This window comes from Phaenicophaeus curvirostris, chromosome 8, assembly GCF_032191515.1.
Source record: "Phaenicophaeus curvirostris isolate KB17595 chromosome 8, BPBGC_Pcur_1.0, whole genome shotgun sequence".
Lineage (NCBI taxonomy): Eukaryota > Metazoa > Chordata > Aves > Cuculiformes > Cuculidae > Phaenicophaeus > Phaenicophaeus curvirostris.
The window spans coordinates 3,217,844-3,239,505 of NC_091399.1; the positions used below are offsets into that span (position 1 = coordinate 3,217,844).

The window sequence follows — 21,662 nt, forward strand, 5'->3', positions numbered from 1 at the left end:
GTGCTTATCTCAACCCACATGTTTTTGTACCTTCATGGGAGCAGTCCCAGAGGCAACTGCAGGAAGTTTAAATGGAGCACAGTGGACCGGAGTACTGCGAACAGGAGCGTGCAAACAAGGACAGGGCTTGTCCGAAGGGTGGGGCTCAGCAGCTCCTGACAGCAGTTTGCACGGGGAGAATGAGCAGAGAGGGTACAGTCTCTGTGCTCAGGTGAGAGGGAGCCCAGCCTTGGTGTCCACCCGGCGGAAGGCTGCATCCTCTGCACCTGCCAGAATGGACATGTCAGCTCAGACTCAGCTCCCAGCAAAACACGCAGCTGTCCGGGTCTCTGGATGCACGGAGTGCCACCAGCTTGCACTGAAAACAGAGGGCAGCAGAGGCAACAGTTGTGTGAGGTGTGGGGAGGTGGACTATCTCCTCAGCCTGGTGGCAGAGCTGTGAGAGGAAGCACATAGGCTAAGGAGCATCAGGGAGTCTGAGCAAGAGATAGATTGCTGGATTTTCATTGGATGTTCTAAGTCTGACATCCCCAGATGTAAAAAGAGCACTTGTTGGGTACATGACAAGGCTCACATCCAGCTCCACAGTCTTACCGTATTGCTCGTCCAAACGAAGAGAAGAGTGGCCACAGTGGAATATCAGCTGGTTTTCGATAGGCCCAGTAATATGAGGCAAAGGCACCAGCAAGGGTACACTGACCCAGTGCAATTGCAAAGTTCACCAGCCAGAGAAAGACAAAGGCATTGGCTAACTGGAAGATGAAGATGTACTTGTGGTAAAGGCTTTCTCCTCCATAGAAAGCAAAAGTACACTGAGCACCAGGACACAATTTAGTCACATTGGTTTTGTTAAAAGTCTGTGTGGAAAGAAAAAAAAACAGCACAATGATAAGCCATAAATTCTTTGTACACTGTCTATAAGGTTTAGCTTAATATAAATAATATGATTTTGCTCGATATTTCATTAGCACTCTAGTACTACGGAACCTGCTTACATATGTAAGGATACATACTAAGGTCTTCATGCAGGAGCCTGACTTCAAACTAGGCAGCTAGCAAACAGAGCTGTTCACCACATGCCTGACACCTACATAATTGGGATATACTTTTAAAATCCCTGAAGACCTCAGCTTAATTAAAAAAAAAAACCTACTCACACTAAAAAAAAAAACAAACCCACATCTGAAAACTAGAGGAGAACTCTGTAGTTTGGGTACATCACCACAGCTGGATTGAAGCCAACTGAGCTATGGCATTTCATACCAGCTGTCACAACTTCCCCTACCTATCTCAGAGCATTAAAACTGAAGTAGTCTCTACATTTAATTACTTTTCCCTGTTTCTGTTGTTTATTTCAAGCATTTGCTCAGTTTGGGCATGAAAGAAAATCAGTCAATTTCTATTCCTTTTCTTTCTTGGTGTTCAGATATCAGCAGGGTGGGGAGTTGGTTGGCATATACATGACCACAGCAGTACATTGAAAATATAACACCTGGAAATAATCCTGATATAACATCTGAAAAATTTTTCTAGTTTTCAAAATATTCTTAAATTCAATCCCAAAGTCAAGTCAAAACATTTAACTGAATACGAACAACAGAAAAAGATAAATATTTCTGGAACTTCATCAAGGCCATTGCTCTGCCTAGAGAAGCTAAGCCTTTTCTTCAAAGCATGGCTGGTCCTTGGGCACATTTGAGGCACAGTTTTCAAAGTCTTCCATTGCCTTTTGAGAACTATTAAATAGAATCCTCATTAATTCAAGAACACCTTTCTAAGTAAACCTGTATTTCTGTGTCTTCTTCTCTCACACTGCAAATTAGAATGGTTAATATTTACCTGCCTAATAGGACAGGTTAGCAGAAAAATCGGCTTATGTCTCTAAACTCCTTTGAACAAACAATTGTTATCTGAACAACAAGCACTATTTTCAGATTTAACATGAGGAATCATTACTTACAATGTGCACATTTTCTACTAGCACTGCATTTAACAGTGACCAAGAAACACAATTAGTATAGCTCTCACTGCAGGCAAATATTTGTTACACTTACCTCTGGGTCACAAGTCAGGTTTGCATATTTGCACAGTGTTTGATTAGCCATTACTTTATACACAGGTTCTCCTGATGTAGCCAGAAAACTGAACAGAACATTTTAAGGAGGAGACACAGAACTGTAGGCTTTAAGCAACTTTGGATTCTGTGGTGCATACCCACTAGCTCTAAAGAACAATTGCTGCTGTGCAGAGGTGTATATGAAGAGTGGATAGACAATACTGAATACACTCATTACTCAAAGAACTCAGGAAGACTCCATCCCAGAGCTGAAATAATCCCTAACCAGAAAGGGCAAAGGGAACAACTTTGACAGTTGAGTCTGTCTCTCCTGCATATCTACCTCTGACAAAGCAGGTTATGCAGTAGTTCTTTAACAGTTCATATTTTGGTGGAAGCAGGCACAGAGCGTAAGGACAAATTAACTTCATCCTGCACTGAAAAAAACTTATTCTCTTTGCATGTGAAAGAACAACTTGTTTTCAAAAAGCAATTTTCCCCTTTCTGACACCTTGCCACACCCTTGCTGTCTTGGGAACAAAGGGACAGTGGTTGCTGTTGTGCAATTCAGAGAGGACTCTGCACTGAATCTTGTCTCCCTCTTTCCTATGCTTTTCTGAATGAGACACACCTGGAGCCCCTCAGCTAATGAAGACACCATTAACACCAGGCCTATAGAACATGCAGCACATTACAGGTCATATTCACTCTGCTGAGGGTCCTTTTTTACCCCTTAAATCAACCTTATGCAGTACACAAGGCCTTGTATCATTTCCCTGCTTTGACTTGAATTTTAGTCTAGTTCTTTCTGATTAAATTAAATTCATTGTCCCATTTGCACATCACATGGAAATGTGAATTGAGGGAGAGTGCATCAGCGCAGCAAGTTCTAAGTGACCAAATAGCCCTCTTAATGCTGCTTTGGTTAGGGTGAAACTGCAGAGAATTATCTGGCCTTGCAGACCAGAATACTGTCCCTCCAGAGGTACACAGACAGAAGGATACACAGCTGTCACAGCCCAGTAGGAAATACAAATTGCAATGAGTATGAAGGTGACGACCGGGTAGAACAATGTAGACATTATATAGCCAATAGCCCTATAAAATAAACAAAACATATCAGTAAGCTGCAACAATTTAAGAAACAAGCTTTTTATCAGTCCTCTTCTAGCATCACCCTTTTCACTTTGAGCTACTTGTTGATAGCAGTAGCATAATCTCATGCTAGGATCTCAGAATACTGCACGTTCTTTCCTCAAATGATTTCACATCTTCACTTTTTCACATTTACCACTCCACTACAGTTGACTTTTTTCACTTGCCACGTTCAAGCCTGTCTTCCACTTTCTCCTTCTCCATTACTGCTTCACAGATCTAGCTTTTTCCAGGTCACAAACCCATTTCAATCACATCTCCTTGCTGACTGCTGCAGGCATTACTCTTTATTTTCTTGTCTCACTCTGCTCAGCTCCTATGCTCTTCCTTCAGCTCGTACACATCTGAAATTATCTCTTGCTAGTTTACATTTGAGGACTGTTCCTAGTCCCTTTCCTGCTTTAAGTACTAACCATTCTGAGGCAGGGACTTCATCTTGTCTTTGGAATGCCAGGACAGGCTAACACCTCCCTGTGACTACGTGACTTTCCTTGCACCTTGCATGTGCCATAAATGAGTGGTTCTCGCCTTTGGCTGTTGGCAGACAGAAAGAATAATGGCCTTTCACTGTTGACAGCTTAGATGGCTCCTTTTAATATCAAGGTTATGTTTTGGAGGATGACATTCTACTTAGACTTCTTGCGGCTAGAATGTGACTAGCAAGCAGGAATTTGAACATGTCAGCTCCTCGTCTGCCACAGATGACTACTCTGGAAGACAGTGAATACATACAACCCCTCTGGGTAAGCTGGCTGCAGCTATTAGATGCAAACACCTCTGGCTGGGTAACTCACTGGATGTGATTTCAGAGAGCTTGTGTTTTGTCCACTGAAGCTTACAGCTTGGTTCTCTTTACAGTCCTGTCACCTACCTTTCCTGTAACTCTAAATTTTCTTTCCAGTGACCCTGTAAGCTTACCACAAGCCTTTTTGTCTCTCATTATTTCCCACAGTATTTCTCCTACAACTTGTAGCACTTATGATAGTATGTGTTTTACAGGAGGAGTTTCCAGAATGTAAAAGGAGAAAAACTTGTTCGATTCCTGCTGCTAAACTAGTAAATGCTGAGAGAAATGCAAGGAAAATGTCATGTGCAATCAAGAAGTTAAGAGCAACACATCAATCTCTACCTGAGTCTAGAAATGTAAAAGCCCATTAAGAGCTGCACAGGAGGACACAGCCTTACGCTGTCTGAGAATTAATCCCTACATATTAGCAGTGTTCAACAATTAATGGTGGGCCTCTTAGTTACCACTAAGACCACAGGCAGTTACTCCAACACACTGAGTAACAGCTGTTAATTGTTTCGAACTATGGATTTCTAGTCAGTTATTAGCATCATAATTGTAATATTTTTGAAAGAGTAGTTAAAAGGTATTGAAAAATGTAAATTGATTTCCAGTCATTAGAAGCTTATTTTTCATCTTTCTGGATACAGGGCATGGTCTGTTAGGTTTACAGTAACTACATACAGTGCTTAACCTCATGCATTATGCATGACAGTAAAAATATCCCTCAAGTGACCTTTCGATGTCGTTGAAAGATGACAAAATGCTATTACTTCTCAGTAGGAAGTTTATAGACCTTCTGAAATCCTTCTACCTGTCAAGGTTGTGAACAAAAATGTTGCAGTGTTAAAAGTGTTCCTGGATATTAATGAACAGGAATTAAAGAGCATAATTTAATGCTGCCAAAATTAATTTCAATGCTCTAACGGCATAGCAGCATAAGAGAGGAAACAGGTGTATCTTGGACTGCACTGTATTACAATGTCTGGTCATGGAAGTCTCCTTTTCTATCTGCAGATTTCTATCTGCAGATGTCCACACAAAAGTTTGATTGAAGCTAGAAGAACTCAGTATTTCCTAAACAAAATCCACAGCCAAAAAACACCACCAGTCCTCTACCTCTAATATGTCACACTGGAGGCAACCCAATGCCAGAGCAAAGCTGGCAGCTATAGGTCCCAGGCTCCTATTAACAATGTACCATACTTGGCGCGTCTGCCGATACACCTTCTTGCACTGAGGACTCCTAAGGCAGGTTGCTGAGAGATACAAAATGTCTTACTGCAAAGAGAAGGCTCTTATAAGCAGGACCTCATTAACAGAGAACAGGCATTACTTATACTACCTGTCTGGCTCAACAAATCCAGTGTTGTACTTTAACCTTCAACTTTCTGCCCCTGGTAGTGGAAGATGAAGCTCAAGAATAGTGCCTGCTAGAGGTCTTTTAATAAAATTCAAAATATATTAAAATCAGACAAACATACCTACTACCTTCCTTCAACAGGGCAATAGCAATCCGGATCCGATTCCTCAGGAAGATCAGCATTAATATGATTATGACCTCAACAGCACAAAGGATTATCACTGTAAACAAACAAACAAAGCAAGCTAGATTGATCAAGAATTGAACCAATATGTTGCCTATGTGAATTGTTGGGGTTATTTCCCCCCTTGTACTCTTACACTATAGTCCACGAACTCCACAAAATTCTCTGTTAGAACAGTTTTCTCATTCTCTCACTGCACTGCTGATCTTCAATCCCATTTCATACTTTTGTAAGTTCTAGCATAGGGAACTTCCACATGCAGAGAGTTAGTCAGAATGTGTAAAATGTGTAATTAGAAATTAGCATTTCTAATTTTACAAGAAAAATGGAACATATCATTCTCAAAGATAATAATTTACTTAAATGCGAATGTAGTATTTAGCCATAGATACAGTTCACCCATCCTTCAAATTCTACTTTTTGTAAACAAGCATTCAGTGTGTTTATACTCTAATGCTGCTAATTTGTAGTATTTATATATAATAAAATAAATAAAAAGGTGATGAAGAGTCAACTTTTTAATGAAGAGTGCATTTTTCTGATATATATTATTCTAACGTTTAGCTATACTTAAATCAATAGATTTGCTTGAGTATTAACCTGGAATAAGCTCCTTTCACCTCATTGAAGTGAAAAAAAAATAAAGGAGAGGCTAAGATAGGGCAATTTGGGACAAATTGTTTTCACCTTCCAGTCGTGCTGCTGGAATCATACAAATTTGCTCTGAGAGCTGAGAGCACCATGCCCCAGAACATCTCCTGAGCGCTGTACGAATCATAACACAGATCTGGTGTAAAGAGTCTGCTTCAGTGTGATTTCTGCTTGTGTCAGTTCAAAACCTATTTCTGCAGTAGAAAGTAAAAACATTCTCTGGACTTCATCCATAGAAGTGATAATCTTTAATGGCTGAAGGACATCTCCTCTGACTTTGAGACATATCCATTAATTCTGGGTGGTTCAGACAGTTAGACAACAGTTAAATTAGCCCAGCAGTTGTGGATGGTTGCAGACAGTAGGAACTGTTTCCTCCAGCTGAAACCAAGATTTGTGAAGGGAGAGGAAGACAGAAGGGACAGAGGAGAGGAAGGACAGAAGATAGACGCCCTAAGCTTTGGCTCATCTGGAGGTTCGCAAAGGGATATGCGAATTGGCTTCAGGTCCCACAGCCTAGACCTGGTCTCAGACTCCAGACACAGACAGTCACAGATTATGTTAAACTGCAAACCCAGGTATTATCAGTACCCCTAGCCTTTGGAACTGCAGATGGCAAGTGACCACTGTGGTGCTCAGAGCCACAGAGTTAGTCCAAAATAAAGATTTTATGTGCATTTCAGAATCTATTTTTTATATGGTCCCTCATGAAAGAATACATAATCAGGTTTCTTTAAAGTTGGTCTCATTCCAGTTCAGCTTTGTTAAGTTAATGCAGCTTGTCCCAAACATTGTGAAAAAGGAAAACAACATCAGTAGATGATGAGTTCTAGACCAGGACTAAGAAGGCCTATGTTTTCTTCAAGGATATTTAACTGCTTTGCTGGGTGACTTTGGAAAAGTAATTTAATTCCTGAGTACCTCAATTTACTCATCTGAAAGTGACACTGACCTCTAGATAAACTATACATTGGCTACTCAGAATAAGGCAGGGGGAAAGCTGAAAGAGCTACAAGGAAAAATATTATAAAGTCCTAATCTACGGACAGCATACTAAAAAGCTCTGCCTCAACAATACGTAGCAGATGCCTCTTGAGCATAATGATTCAACACAGGGTTAAATGAAGACACAAACGAGAGAAAGGAGATTTAAGCAGTGAACTACTGCTCTATTAATTTAGCTATTGATAGGGTGAGGCAGTGTAGGGAGAGGAGGTGATGAATGGTGTTCCATTCATCATCAATTAGTGTCTGTGTGCCTTCTAATAAAGCAATAACAGCAGTGCAAGTAATAACTGAAAGGTATTTGTTCCCTCTTGCACCCCTCCTTCCCTGGGGAGGGATGCGTATGCTACAGGCTGTCTTGTTCTAGCAAGGTTTTGTTTTAAATACACTGCCCTTACATAAGAAGGCAATGAAACACTTCTGAACATAAAGGTGATTAAATTTGTGACAGTTCATTCCACAGTCTTAGGGTAGCTTCCAAGAAAATTCAGTAACCTGAATGCAAACACTCCTACAAGGATGGTTGGAGACCTTAATCTAATTTCTCAGACCATCAAAGAGTGAGAATAAACAGATTGGGAGAGATAAGTACCCCTCCTTATGCAACTTCATCAGGACTCACTTACTTATTGCCTTCTACTTCCCCATTACGAAGACTGAACACATAGGAAGTGGAATGCTAATAACTCAGGCATTTTTCACTCTCATTGCTAGTGCAATTGCATTATCTCCCCTTACAAATATAGTAGCCTCCTTGCAAAGAAGTAAGATTTTTGCACAATACAAAGAAAGAATTCTGCTTACTTCTCTGAGCAACATATGTAGTAGGTGGAGATTTAACAAGGCAGAAACTGTAGCAAGACAGCGATGATTCTCCTGAATATCCATTTATAGATATCAAGTTTAAAGGGCACTTACTAAATGCTAACCATGTTTGCCTCAGTTGCAGGTACACTCTGAAGTCTGTCTGGAATCCAATATCGTAAACAGTGAGGTCAGATCCAGGTATTCCTTTAAGATGATCATACTCCCAGTAACAATGCCAGATGCCTTTTAAAAAACAATCAGTATAAAATGACTGTTTCTGAAGAGAGCAAAGACAAGTTTTTTAAAGAAGTCTTTTACAAGCCAAGTATTTTGTCCTCAGCACATCAGGTAATCAAAAGCCAAAAGTGCATTACTGTGAAACCAACCAATTACAACATCACATGTGTAGGAAAGACGTATCAGTACAAGTGAATAGACTAAGCATACCGTAGGTAGATAATTCAGGTTACTACATCTGCTGCTAAGCTGGATGAGCACAGCTGGATTCTTACTAAATTTCACTGCCATTTAAGCCCTTCTAACTTAACTGTGTCTAAAACTGAGCATTAATTCTCCCACTTGTACCATTTAGTTGACGTAATTACAGATTTTCCTTGGCCAAATTTAAGCAATAAGGAAAAATAGTCTTAGGCTCGAAGATTACACCTACCATAACCTATAATTCCAATCACACCAAAGATGAAAATCCAGAAGAGAACCCCGGCCGTGAACCTCAATAACACAAGGAAGAGCAGACTCACAACCATTGCAATAAACAGCCCACTAGAAAGACAAGAAACAGAAAGACAGGGAAAACAAGTGTGAGAATCTTCACTTTTTCGTGTGCCTGTTACTCCAAATGAGAGTCACTTCACCTCACGTAAGAGAATGCTTTGTAAAAATCTATTTTGAAATTTTGCTTACAAAATACATCCTCATGGTTACTATCTGCTATTAGAAACGAATAGCTCACAGAAGAGGATCTTGCAGGGCAGAGCCAGAAATGTTTGTATACACCATGTTCTCAGGTTGGCTGAATGGGAGCAGTAGAACACAATGCCTTTTTGGTCATTTGCATCAGCTGAACAACTCACTGCCTTTTTCAGGACATGGTCTGGTCTACAGTACTGAAAATTAAATTGGATGAATACTTGTGTGTAAGGAGGTTGCTGGTTTATATCCTGCATTAAAAATCCCTACTTGCAAAGAAAAACTGTTAGTAAACTAACATTCTAGGAGCTTTCCCAGGGAAAAAGAAATAGGAGTAAAACCAGTGACTCCTTCTGCCCATGAGAAGAGGAAATGATCAGGGCATTATGATGCATAAAAAGAACCTGTTATGAACTATCAATGGAGCCCGTAGAAATGACATCTACAGAGTGTATTCTCTTTATCAAATTTGAAGTAAGGATATATTTGTTTTATTTTCACTCCCAGAAAGCAAGTCAGAAGAGCAAAAATGTTTTTTCACTCAGCGAGGCCTTCTAAAGCAATGTGAACAAAGCAATGTGAATAATAATCCCATGCAACAAACATCCAGCTCAGATACTTCACAGAACATTGCATTTTGCGGAATCATTAGTAAATGTTACATCAGAATTTTGTATTGGTACGGACTTCAAAAATAAAACAACTTCTTGCATGAGTTCATATCTTCTCTTCTGTACATTCTCAGCATATTTAGCCAGTCACCAAAGATGAAAAAAAATAGGTCAGTTTGACCATAAATAATCAAACCCAGATGTCTTGGACAAACTAAGTCAGATGGGTAGAGGGACAAGAGAAAAACATCAGCTTATTTAGTTAAACCTGTGTAAGCTGGCTTAAGTACCAACCCGCTAAAGGCTTCCTAGTATGATGTAGCTTCCCTTTCAGAATGTATTCCTCAAAAAAAAAGTTGTAGTTTTGGAGCTTATGACACTATTCTTGAAAGCAGTAAGTTACCTTTACCTAAAGTTATCTTCAGACACATATGTGTCCTAGTAACATCAAAACTGAGTATGTGGTAACAACTGTTCTCACTAGATTGGTTCTCTTAAATAGAGGCTGAAAGCAGCAGCTCTGTCTGGCTACGCTTAAAAGGCTAGAGCAATTCCATATTGAATTTTCAATCCAGCTTGTTTTCATTGTCATCACCCAAAGTCTGGCCCTTAAATATGTTTGTCCAGAAATCATTTGATGTGTTTTATCATCATTTGGTGAAAAGTGTGAAGAAAATTCTGTTCTATATTTTAAATGTACTAACAACTTATTACCAAAATATTGTATTTAAAATGTGGAAACTGGCGTCTGTATTTAGAATTTGTTAAAAAAAATGGTCAGTTCTCTCCCTAGTCTACCTATTCATTGATAGCACCTTTGAAAGTACCTGGGCTAAGAATGCAGATATATTTATATGTTTGCTTCTGCAAAATAGCTATTTCTTTTGTTTCAGTGCTGTGTTTTTACTAATTGGTGATTAGTGAGTATTAACTGCAAAACAAAATTAATACTGTTCAATACTTCTTGATGTTGCTTTGCCTGATGCATTAGATTTATGAATTTATGGATTATAATGGATTTAACTATAGACTGTTAGTACGAATTTAGAAATTATGTGTTTTATATATATACCAATGACACTTAGCAACTGGAATTGCTCTGAAAGCCTCATAATTAAGATTTTTCAGTTTTGGAATTACCAGGCATAATGGTCCTGCAACAGAAGGCAGCACCTCCTGTTCTTCTGCCTAGCAGGATATTATAAACGTACTACAGATGAATTGACCCTCTATGTATGTGTACTGTGCTCTCCTTACTTCATGTGCAGAACCATAACATCATTATTATCATGTGATGAAAGGAAATCACAGTTGTTCCTAGAGTTTAAATGTAGCATTGATAACACACATACGCCTCCCCCTGTATGTGGTGCTGGTGAGGCTGCACTTTGAGTCCTGTGTTCAGTTTTGGGCCCCTCACTACAAGAAAGACATCGAGGGGCTGGAGCGCATCCAGAAAAGGAGAATGGAACTGGAAGGGTCTGGAGAAGGGTCTGGAGTACAGGGATTATGGGGAGCAGCTGAGGGAAATGTGGCAATTTAGTCTGGAGAAAAGGAAGCTGAGGGAGACCCTATTGTTCCCCACGGCGCCCTGAAAGGAGGCTGGAGCCAGGTGGGTGTTGGTCTCTTCTCACAGGTGACAATGCTAGGGAGAGAAGAAATGCCCTCAAGTTGTACCAGGGGAGGTTTAGACTGGATGTTAGGAAATACTGCTTCACTGGAAGGGTGGTCAAGCACTGGCACAGGCTGCCTAGGGAAGTGGTGGAGTCTCCATCCCTGGAGGGATTTAAAAGCCATGTGGCTGTGGTGCTTAGAGACATGTTTTAGTGGTGAAGTTGGCAGTGCTGGGTTTACAGCTGGACTTGATTATCTTAAAGGTCTTTTCCAACCCAAGTGATTCTATGATCTACTTTCTAATTCCCTGCACACACCAAAGTGAAAAAATTATTAAAAGTCCATTAAAATCTTACATTAAAATCCAATACCAAGAAATGGCATAGTCTTCAAAAATTTTCATTCCAACTGATCTTGCATCCAGGACGTTATTGATGCCGCTGAGAAAAAAGAAACCAAAGAAAAGGTTGCTTTAGGTAGAAAGTCAGAACTTATTTCAACAACAAATAGGCTTAGTTAAAGAATCTGAATTATCTTTGCTTGCAGTAAGAGCATGTCTCTATCCTCCAGCTCCAGTTCTGTAACCAAACCAATAGCAATCACCATTACACCAAAGAAAAAACCTGCATAAAAATGTCTATACAGCTCCTGGAAAAAAGCTTTATTAAAAAGGATTTATTAGTACTAAGTATTGCTGTATATAATGGCTTATTATTCTTATTATTATTATTCTAAAACTCCAAAACGAGCCTTAAGAGACTTTATTTGCTGACATTTTTGGTATTGCAGGGGCTGGGGCTCCGACAGAGACAAGGCACTGGTGAGACCGCTCCTCGAATGGGCCCCTCACCACAAGAAGGATGTTGAGGCTCTGGAGCGAGTCCAGAGAAGAGCAACAAAGCTGGTGAAGGGGCTGGAGAACAGGCCTTATGAGGAACGGCTGAGAGAGCTGGGGTTGTTTAGCCTGGAGAAGAGGAGGCTGAGGGGAGACCTCATTGCTCTCTACAACTACCTGAAAGGAGGTTGTAGAGAGGAGGGAGCTGGCCTCTTCTCCCAAGTGACAAGACAAGAGGGAATTGACAGGACAAGAGAGAATGGCCTCAACCTCCGCCAGGGGAGGTTTAGGTTGGGCATTAGGAAAAAAAATTTCACAGAAAGGGTCATTGGGCACTGGAACAGGCTGCCCAGGGAGGTGGTTGATTCACCTTCCCTGGAGGTGTTTAAGGCACGGGTGGACGAGGTGCTAAGGGACATGGTTTAGTGATTGATAGGAATGGTTGGACTCGATGATCCAGTGGGTCTCTTCCAACCTGGTTATTCTATGATTCTATGATTATTATGTTACAAGCCAAATGTATACTGATAAGATCTGCACTGAACCAAGAACCAACAGTTGTGACTCCAGAACTGCTAATAGCACAGAAGCAGAAAATAGCTCAGTGAAGCAAAAAATTGGCTTTATGGAACTGTCTTCCCATCCTGCAAAGTGCTTGTCCATATTAATGTTTTCCTAAGAAGAACTGAAGGATCTTCTTACCAAAGAACAGACAATGTAGTTACAGGTGCCAAAAGAATGGAACCTAATAAGGTGCAGGCATTATGAGTGTTGGCGAGGTGCAGGAATGTGGTAGCCTTGGACTGGGAGGCAACAAAAAGATACCTCTGTGCTTCAGACAGGCTGAGGACTGACAGCAGCTGAAAAGTGAGGATATTGCAGCACTTCTCTCTCATCCTGGTCAATGCCCAGGATTGGAGATGCTTGTTGTCCAACACCAAGGGTGCATCAGAGCCCAGAATATTGGGTTTTGACCTTCAGACATGCACTAGAAACAGAAGCACTCTGATGAGATGAGGTGCCCAAAGTACTAGGACAGTCCAGGTTAGTGGAAAGGCCATCATAAGAAGGAATAGCCAAGGCCAGTACTGGCTGGCCTGAGTGCTGCACGAAGATTTCATTTAGAACATACCTTAGCTTTCTTTAAATACTAATTTGTGCTAGGAAAAACAAGAAGAATTATTTAAAAACTGACAGTCACACGGAGACAATCATAACAAAATTTTTGGCTCCTTGCTTATTTCTGCACACCACAGTGCTGACTTTCCTTACTGGAACTTTGCAAGTGCGCAGGCATAGAGAGAACACTTACTAGCAAGTCTTGCCTGGATACTCTCGGCCATTCACTGCAACGGGTTCTGATTATTTTTTCAATTCCTAAATTACTTCACAACCTCAAAATCCAAAACAAAAGAACTTAATAAGGGTAAAACCTACTTTGCAGCTTCCCTGAGATCAGTTACATTTCTTGTTTTCCCTCTTCCATCTCTGAACGTAGTCTGATTTGCCACAGTTAGCACACCATTCTTCGTGGAGAAGTCTGGGAAGCATCGCTTAAGAACTATTCAAAATATCAAAACAAAACATTCATTTTACACTTCACAGCAAGCTCTTCTTTTATCATTTGCCTTTAGTAACATAGCTAAATCACTTCAGATTCACAGTTCATTGTTTTTCAACTGATTATCTAATGATATGTTGACTTTGACAAATCTTGGAAGAGCCATTATATTAAAGAACATTATTTATGCTCTGGGGCTTTTTGTCAAAGCTCAGGCATGGTGGGATCACAGCTTTCAACCAGAGATTCTAGGTGCTACCGAATAACAACAGTAGTATCTGTTGCAGTTTAAGAATTTGTAATAAATGCAGAACTTGCTCTCTGTCAGTATCTGGGCAGCTTACAAAAACTACAGCTTCTCAAATATTTCATTTCATGGTAATACTGAAACCAGCCCCAGGGACAGACTCAACATGACTAGTCACATATAGTATTAGCACCTAAAACAATACATAGCAGCAAGTATCATTTCCTCATATGCCAGGGGAGCTCCAGTACCAACAACTATCACTAGATATTCTTGGTGAGAAAGCAAAGGAAAAAAAGACAGAAACTACTGGTTAGATTGAAAGAGGATTAGATTAGAGGAAAAAGGAGAAATGCTCACATACTCATTTATGCTGCCCTACTCTTTGCTGCAAAAAGTCCTGGTTTTCATTCCAAAGGGAAGAGCAGGTCGGTTCTCCTATGCAGCTGAACTTCAATTTTATATAATAATCCCACGCTTTCCTTACCAGGTTCAAATAAACACTGATGCCAGGCTTCAACACTCAGCCTAGAATATCCACCCTACCAATTTTTCTGAGGAAGTAATTAACTTGTCTCTTCTCCTCCCTCTGTTATCTTTGCCTCTTGTTGCAGTTCAAAATAATGTAACAGCTTCTTTGCAAATTATTTTCTGTCTTTTGGGAAAGTATATCAGTTTTCACACAAATTCTTGATTTTTTTAAAAAATTCAATCTATATTTAATAACCTGTCCCTGGTTAATAAGACGTCTATTTTAAAGCATGGAAAAATAAACAGCAATTTCTTATTTGCATGAACTTCTGGGTCAGTGACAGATGCTCTTGATGCTACACCTGCAGATGAGATAAACTCTGAGACCTGGAGTTATCTACTCAGAAACAACTGCTGACAGTAGTGACAAAAATGTTTTTTGGCCCCTTAATTCCTCTGTACGCCCTGCACAGCAAAAATTGCAACTGAAAAGTGAGCTGCATTGTAACTGGGCTTAAGTATCACCTGAATGCCATCAGCTTTCCAACATTTGTGGCATTTTCTTGATGCCAATGCCATTGCTTGCTCACATGTCTCGAAAGGCATAATTTGAGCTATAAAGCTTTTGTTATCAGTCATGACTGAAGATCAAGAAAGAGCTCAGCTTGACCCAACCACACACTGAATGTCCACAGATGGCAGTTAGAAAAAAACAATAAAAAAATCTTTATACTTCCAAACTATTCAAAACACAATGGACATCACTGTCAGGTGACAGCTCCTAATGACATTGCGACTAAACACTTCAGACTAGAGCTGTGCTTTAATATGGAAGTTTATAATCTGCTAAGATGTGTGTAAGAAGTAGAACCACTCACAAGGCCTGCTTGGAATGATCATCGAAGGACAATCTTCATCACGTAGGACTTGAGCAACAGACTAAAAAGGGGGAAAATAGGAAAGCTGAATACATAGCAGAATAACTACATGTCTTTCATTTCTCATGCAGTTTGAAAAAATGCCCCAAACTGGGTTTTGTAGCCTCCTCCCCAGTCTTGATGGTGGAGCTGCAAGACACATGTACGATGTGAGAATTCAGACTTTCATTGCGGTTTGGGAAAATACTATTCTCCTTTCCTTTTCTAGCAACAAAAAAGAAAAGACCTGTTCACTTTGGATCAGCATCTAAGCCAGAAGTGACTGGGCAATTGTTCCTTGTCCCTCCTTTGCCTTTTCTCTTAAAGAAGAGTAAAAAGTTCACACAATTAATATAGCTGAATTTCAAGGTGTTTTAAAGATGGGAGAAACAGCACATTTGAGTGCAAAAAAGGACAGATTAATTTTCCTAGCTAAATTACTAGGTAGCTGCAGATGACTCAGGAGCCTTAAGAACTGTTTTGAGATACACTGCTCTACTGCTGCAGAGTGCGTAAGTACGAAAGGATACTGGTCACTACAGCACAGGGGTAGCTGCAAATACTCTTTTAAGAAAACAGTAACATTTAAAGAATGGGGGACTTGGTGGGCATACAAGACCTTCAATCCTGATGAAATCACTGCCAAACCATATGTATTGGATAACTTCGTATAAGGTGAAATCAGAGTAATTCAGAGCTTTCATGTAGCTCAGTAAAATCATGCATATTACATATTGCTTGTAGAAAAAATGTATTCCATCATCTACTGATATATACACACCTTGCGGGGATTGTTGAAACCAGGTTTACAGAACTGCTTGAAGTAATTCCACTGATCCGGTTTATATCTGTAGGAAGCCTGAACATCGATGTAGGTTGCAAACCTGTCTGGGCACTTTGAGACACAAAGCTGCAAGAAAAGAACAGAAATGAGGTAACGTGTACTGGGGGTAAAGAAGGATAAGGAAAGTAAGTGTAATTAAAAAGCAAGTAAAATGCCATCTATACAAGTGCACTGTTTTATGGAATTGCCTTTATTAATGTTTACTGCACTATTTAGAAAGGGACATAAGCTTCCCTTTTGATTCCCCTGGTGAATGCTTCTAAAATTCTTTGGTAGTCTACGCTTTCAAGGTCTCTCCTCATATCCAGCACATCAAACCAATCTGTCTTCTTAGATTCTACACATTCTGGTAGATATTCAGAGCCTTCAGTATGTTGACAAAAAAATATTTCCTTGAACATTGGAAAAAAATCTGTTGGGTCCTCCTCTCCTTCCATCAGCAGCAGTGTACACAAGCAAGGTGGTGCAGCAGCTACTTTCATGGGATACATGTAATTGATTTTTATTACATTTATAAGTAGAACTTCATTTAAAAAAAAAGTCTCATGCAACTAAAATTGTTCGACTCTTCTACGCAGTCTCTTCAGTCAAATATATTTCCACAAGTATCATTCAGGTCAATGTGTAAATCACTCAAAGAGGACTTTCTACTATTGACTAATAATGAATCTCCCCAGGTACAAACCAAGACGAGGCCCCTGCCAGGAAGGAAATCCACACGACTAAAGGTACAGCCAGTATAAACTGGATCTATGCGAGAAATCAAGTGAGGACTGGGGTTTGATGAATGCATCCACTCAGAAGTTAGGACTTACATTTACATAATGGAGAAGTGGCCAACCCAATACACGCTGGAATGCAAGTGTACAGCTGTCCCCAGTGTACAGAGTCCCCAGTGTTCCTAAATACCGTGAGAGAGTTTGAAGTCCACCTTTTGGGCAAGTTTCAGCCTGTTCTAGTTGGCCGTTTTCTTTTTCCAAAGCTGTGCCATCGAAACACCTTTTGCAAGCCTCTGCTACCTAAGTTCCAGATAAACATCATGCACAAAACTGTATTTCACCTCAAGGGCATTCCACCACCTAGGGTTCACCTAAAGTAATTTTGTGAAAAAATCTTGTACTAATCCTTAGAACAGGGCAGATGCTGCAAGGGTGTCTTCCTAGATGAGTACTACAGTCCTACGGTTTACCCACAGGCCAAGGAACAAAGAAGTAAGAGACTTATCCTTGCTGGGACTACAGGTGATGAACAAGTATACACTTTACTATAACCTCAGTTCTCTGACATTGAAACAGGCAATGAAATGTGCTGTCTGTGGACCCAGCAAACTGTATTAACAGTCTGCAAATCCAGAGTCATACTCAAGGACTGAAGCTCTTCCCATGCCAGTTCTTGGGGGTTTTTCTCCTACTATTTTGATATGAATGAGACAGGAATTAAAGACCCTGTCTGCAGTTCAAAAGAGGAATTAAAAAACAAACATTTCTTCAGCATTTTCACAAAAGACCAGAAAATTACCATCTGCAGTAGCAAACAGCATTAAAAACATCCTCACTTTTGGAGATGATGTAAGTTTGAAAACAAACACAACTGCTCTGCTCTCCCAAACTCTCCTTCCATGAGTATTTCACCTTACTTGATTCATGACCACTGCCAACTTGGCCACAGTACCAGTCAAATCCCACATAATGACCTTAGTATTTCTGTACAGGCTGAATTGTTCCAGTAACAGAGTCTAAAGACTTCAGGGTAACAGTGTCAGTGTCTGTATGTGGACAGATGGGGATTCCTGAAGCAAATCTGCTGCTGATAGAGAAAGCTTCCATTCTGACAGCAGCTGTCAGTGTTAAGAGGGTTCTTCCCCTTCCTTGCTGGAGATTTCCATCTCTTCAGCTGTGTCAAATAGTCCATACGGTCACACTAACTGATAGGCCAGAAACATCTATCAAGGATAGGGATCAGGAGTAAGGGCAAGCTGGAATGGGAAACATTTTTAAATGATAGTCAAATAAATAGACAATTAACATTTGCAATCAGTATATTGGCTACCATATAACAACTCTCATCCAAATTAATACTGGATTCCACAGAATGTTGTCAAGATGGTTGAGACCATACTCTGTCACCTGCAGTTTAACTACATAGTACAATTACTATGGCAGCAAGGTTATAGCAGAGCAGCCGTGCATCTAATCCCTCTGACCTATGCCATGCCCTAAGTTGTTGCCTCATAAGAACTGACGTAACTGGTTGTGCAATTGTTCAACAAACCAGGGCAGTAAAATGGTCTCATCTGAAAAGGATCAAGAGGATAGTTTTAACCGACACAAGTTCAGTGACTGGGTTTATTTCACAGCTGCACGAGAAGCTGCAGCACAACTAAGGGAGTACAAATGGTGGCATAAGGCAAGAACAAGCTTTCAGGATCTTCACTTTTCAAAGTGCTAGAGGCTCTAACCGCACCCAGATATCCCTGTCACAGGTGATATGCACATTTTCTTGAATGTGTCTAGTTTGGAAAACCATAGATATCAATCAATATTATTTTCAGACACAGGTTACCACTGGATAGCTACCTGTGTTCATATGTAGCAAACAGCTGTATTCGACTAAATAGGGGATTTTTTGTCAACCTTTACCCAAAATATACAATCTTGTGCAATTCTATTAACTCCTTCTGAACATCACAGGCTATAGAGACTGTGTGCTACATATCATCTATAATACAATCATATTCTATTTTGAAGTGTATAAGCAGCAATTTTTAAATCCAAACAAGTGTATGTGTACTTCTTAAGTACCATGACTAAGAAGCAGGGAAAATACTTTATCTCTGTTTTTCACTCACCTGTGTTGTAGGGCACTGTAGGTTTATTAACACTATGGGGCTGGCACATTTCAGAATGTTAAAGTAAAACAAAATGGTCTTGTTCCTATGGAAGTGAACATAAGATAATTAATGTTACAAATATGGGTGCTTATACATCCTACCATTCAAAAATCTATAGCATATATTGATATTGTTCTAAAGAATGCTTATTCTGAGAAGTTTCTCTACAGCAAGGTTTTAAGCTGAAACAACCCCAGGCACTGATATTGGTATCTGCAGTCCTGTCTCTAAGAAGTGAGGTCTATAAAATACCCCTGCAAAACCACTGTGGTGCCTTTGCTAACACTGAACATATTGCATACCTCATGCAAAATTACTATCAGCAAATACTACCAGGGAAAAGCTGCCTACTTTTTGTTGATCAGAAGGTGGCACCAAATTCAATCAAAAGCTTTTTATGCTTGGAGACAAAGCTCCAGGCCTGGAAACAGAATGATAACAGTGTCTGCTACTAAGTCTGATAAACCTCCTCTGATATAAACAAAGGATAGTCTCAGGGATTTGCACCCCAGAATCCAGAGATTTGACAGATCCTGGAACTTGGGACCTCGATGTGGCTATCACCTCAGTTTGGACTTGTTAAAAACTGGTTATCCTAAGGTCCATGGATTTAAACATCTGGGTTTTGAAGACAAGGGGATAGGCTGTTAGTCTTTGCTATAACAGAGAACTATCAGATAGCTCCAGTGAAGATGGTGTGTGGCAGTAGTGCTGCCCCTTTACAGGAGTAAAGGGGAGCTGCCCCTTCAAAGTCAGCTAGCCACGCCAGAAGCACAGTGTCCCTATAAGAAATAACGGTGCGTATGCCTCGCTATGGCCTATGCTGTGCCAGAGAACACAGTAAGCAGTGTTTTAGCCACCACTGACACCCATTGTGGTGATGAAGCACAGAGGGAGCTCTGCCTTGGGAGCAGGATGGCAGTATCAACCATGAAGCTCATGCTCAAGAGGCTGCCTGTCCACTACCTGCAGCTTTGGCACAAGTCCTGCTCCCACATCTCTTCATTATATCCCCCAGTCCAGGACATATCCTCTGATCTTCCATCAGCAGCGGCTCTCACCAACTGCTGAATATGGCTGTGCCTTCAAAGCCATTCTATAACACCACTGCACATTCAAGTTCCCTTTAAAACTGTGATCAGCTCAGCCGTCTGACACTTCACTACTAACTTGGACAGTTAGAAATAGTGGCAGTTAGTCACCTTCTATGCAATTACTGATGCAATCTATTGATACTTTACCAAAAATCTTCTCTGAATTATGAAAACAACTGCATCACAGTAATAATTTGGGTCTAGATTTGCACAGAGCAACTAATTTCTGAACTTTATTTAGAATAAATACAGTAAGAGTGTTGCTTTTTCTTCAACCGCCCACAAGAACTTCTAACAGACAGAGAGATTTGAAACCTCACAGCTTATTCAAAGTGTATGAGCAATAAAGGTATGTGAATGGATCCAGTACTCACTCATTGAGGGTATCTTTTTGACCACAGAACTGTCCATAGCTGTCGGTTGGATAAATCACTTTCCTAGGGTCACCGTGCACCCAAGCTGCAAATACATACATATCTTTTAACTTTTCAGCCAAGTGCACACAGTTAATAGTTGACACTGACTGACATAAAAATGTATCACCTCTAATGTACCATTTTAATTCTTGCTGTTCACCACTGAGGAGTATTGATTAGCAGATTTCCTAGTGAAAAACTAAAATATAAAACAAACTAAACTGAACGATGTGGATCAATCAGTAAGAAAGTAATGACTTTTTACCTTCAGGGCACATATATCTGGACTGTATCCAAAACATGATGTAATGGGCTTAACAAATAATGGTTATTAAAAGGAGAAAGAAGAGGAGCTAACTACATAGACAAATCTGAGCACTCGCAAACAACCACAGTGACATTTAAATTAATGGGATTACCTGGGCATGTGCCAGAAATACATAAGGTATGACCAAATCTAATGGACTCCATTTGCACTAAGATGGAAATAAACTCTCACTTTGTAAATGAAAACATTTCCTGACCTCTCATTTGGCAACTGTCCCATTTTTCAGTTATGAGGTCTGCACCTGGCAACTTATGCATTACATGCTGGCACGAACCAGAGTACTGAATGGGAAGAGAGGTCTGTATTGATCTTTTAAACTTCTTTTCTCCACTTCAAAGCAGGATTTCTTGTCTGAGTCATTTCCACTTGCCTCATTGTTTCCTTTTGGGAATCAAGAACACAACAGCTATCACTGTAAGTATGGTTACTTCTAAGCAGTAGTGTGCTGATCTGATTAAACTTCCTTTGTGACTAGCCTCTGAACTGCTCTGACTACCAACTGCTGGTTTTACCCTAAATAATGGAAATTTCATTTATTTTTAAGCATCATCTGAAAGTAAGATATAATGCCAGACTACAACTCCATCTCATGACCCTAAGCTGACACTCTAACATCAGGTTGCTAGAGAACTGTTAGAAAAGATCTTCTCCCAAACTTCTCCTTGTGCTTGTATTATGTGGAAAAGATTCCAGGTATCACAAAGATTTCAGACCCAACCTTCTGCCTCTTGCACAACATAGTGAATGTCAGGAGACCACTTAGCACACATTTTAGGCTTTGATCTACTCAAACCACCTTGAACTTACTTCTCTGTAATTACTCCACTTCCTCTCAGCTTTGTGACGTTAGATTTAGTCATTTGTGAAACTGCCATTTTCCTCAAGGTGATTTTTAT

The 21,662-nt window shown here is 40.1% G+C and overlaps 1 protein-coding gene across 2 annotated transcripts in view; it reads right to left on the reverse strand.

The window, feature by feature from the left end:
- The window catches only part of SLC44A5 (solute carrier family 44 member 5), a 95,837-nt gene that overhangs the window by 8,895 nt on the left and 65,280 nt on the right, over positions 1-21,662 (reverse strand). For both annotated transcript variants that reach the window (XM_069862112.1, XM_069862113.1), the window contains exons 4-15: positions 20,397-20,481; positions 18,887-18,971; positions 15,976-16,104; positions 15,156-15,216; positions 13,436-13,559; positions 11,520-11,603; positions 8,679-8,791; positions 8,120-8,251; positions 5,483-5,582; positions 3,062-3,154; positions 2,055-2,142; positions 595-857 (exon numbers count right to left, since the gene is read on the reverse strand). In XM_069862112.1, coding sequence (XP_069718213.1) covers positions 595-857; positions 2,055-2,142; positions 3,062-3,154; positions 5,483-5,582; positions 8,120-8,251; positions 8,679-8,791; positions 11,520-11,603; positions 13,436-13,559; positions 15,156-15,216; positions 15,976-16,104; positions 18,887-18,971; positions 20,397-20,481 — 1,357 coding nt within the window. The remainder of the gene's footprint in view (positions 1-594; positions 858-2,054; positions 2,143-3,061; positions 3,155-5,482; positions 5,583-8,119; positions 8,252-8,678; positions 8,792-11,519; positions 11,604-13,435; positions 13,560-15,155; positions 15,217-15,975; positions 16,105-18,886; positions 18,972-20,396; positions 20,482-21,662) is intronic.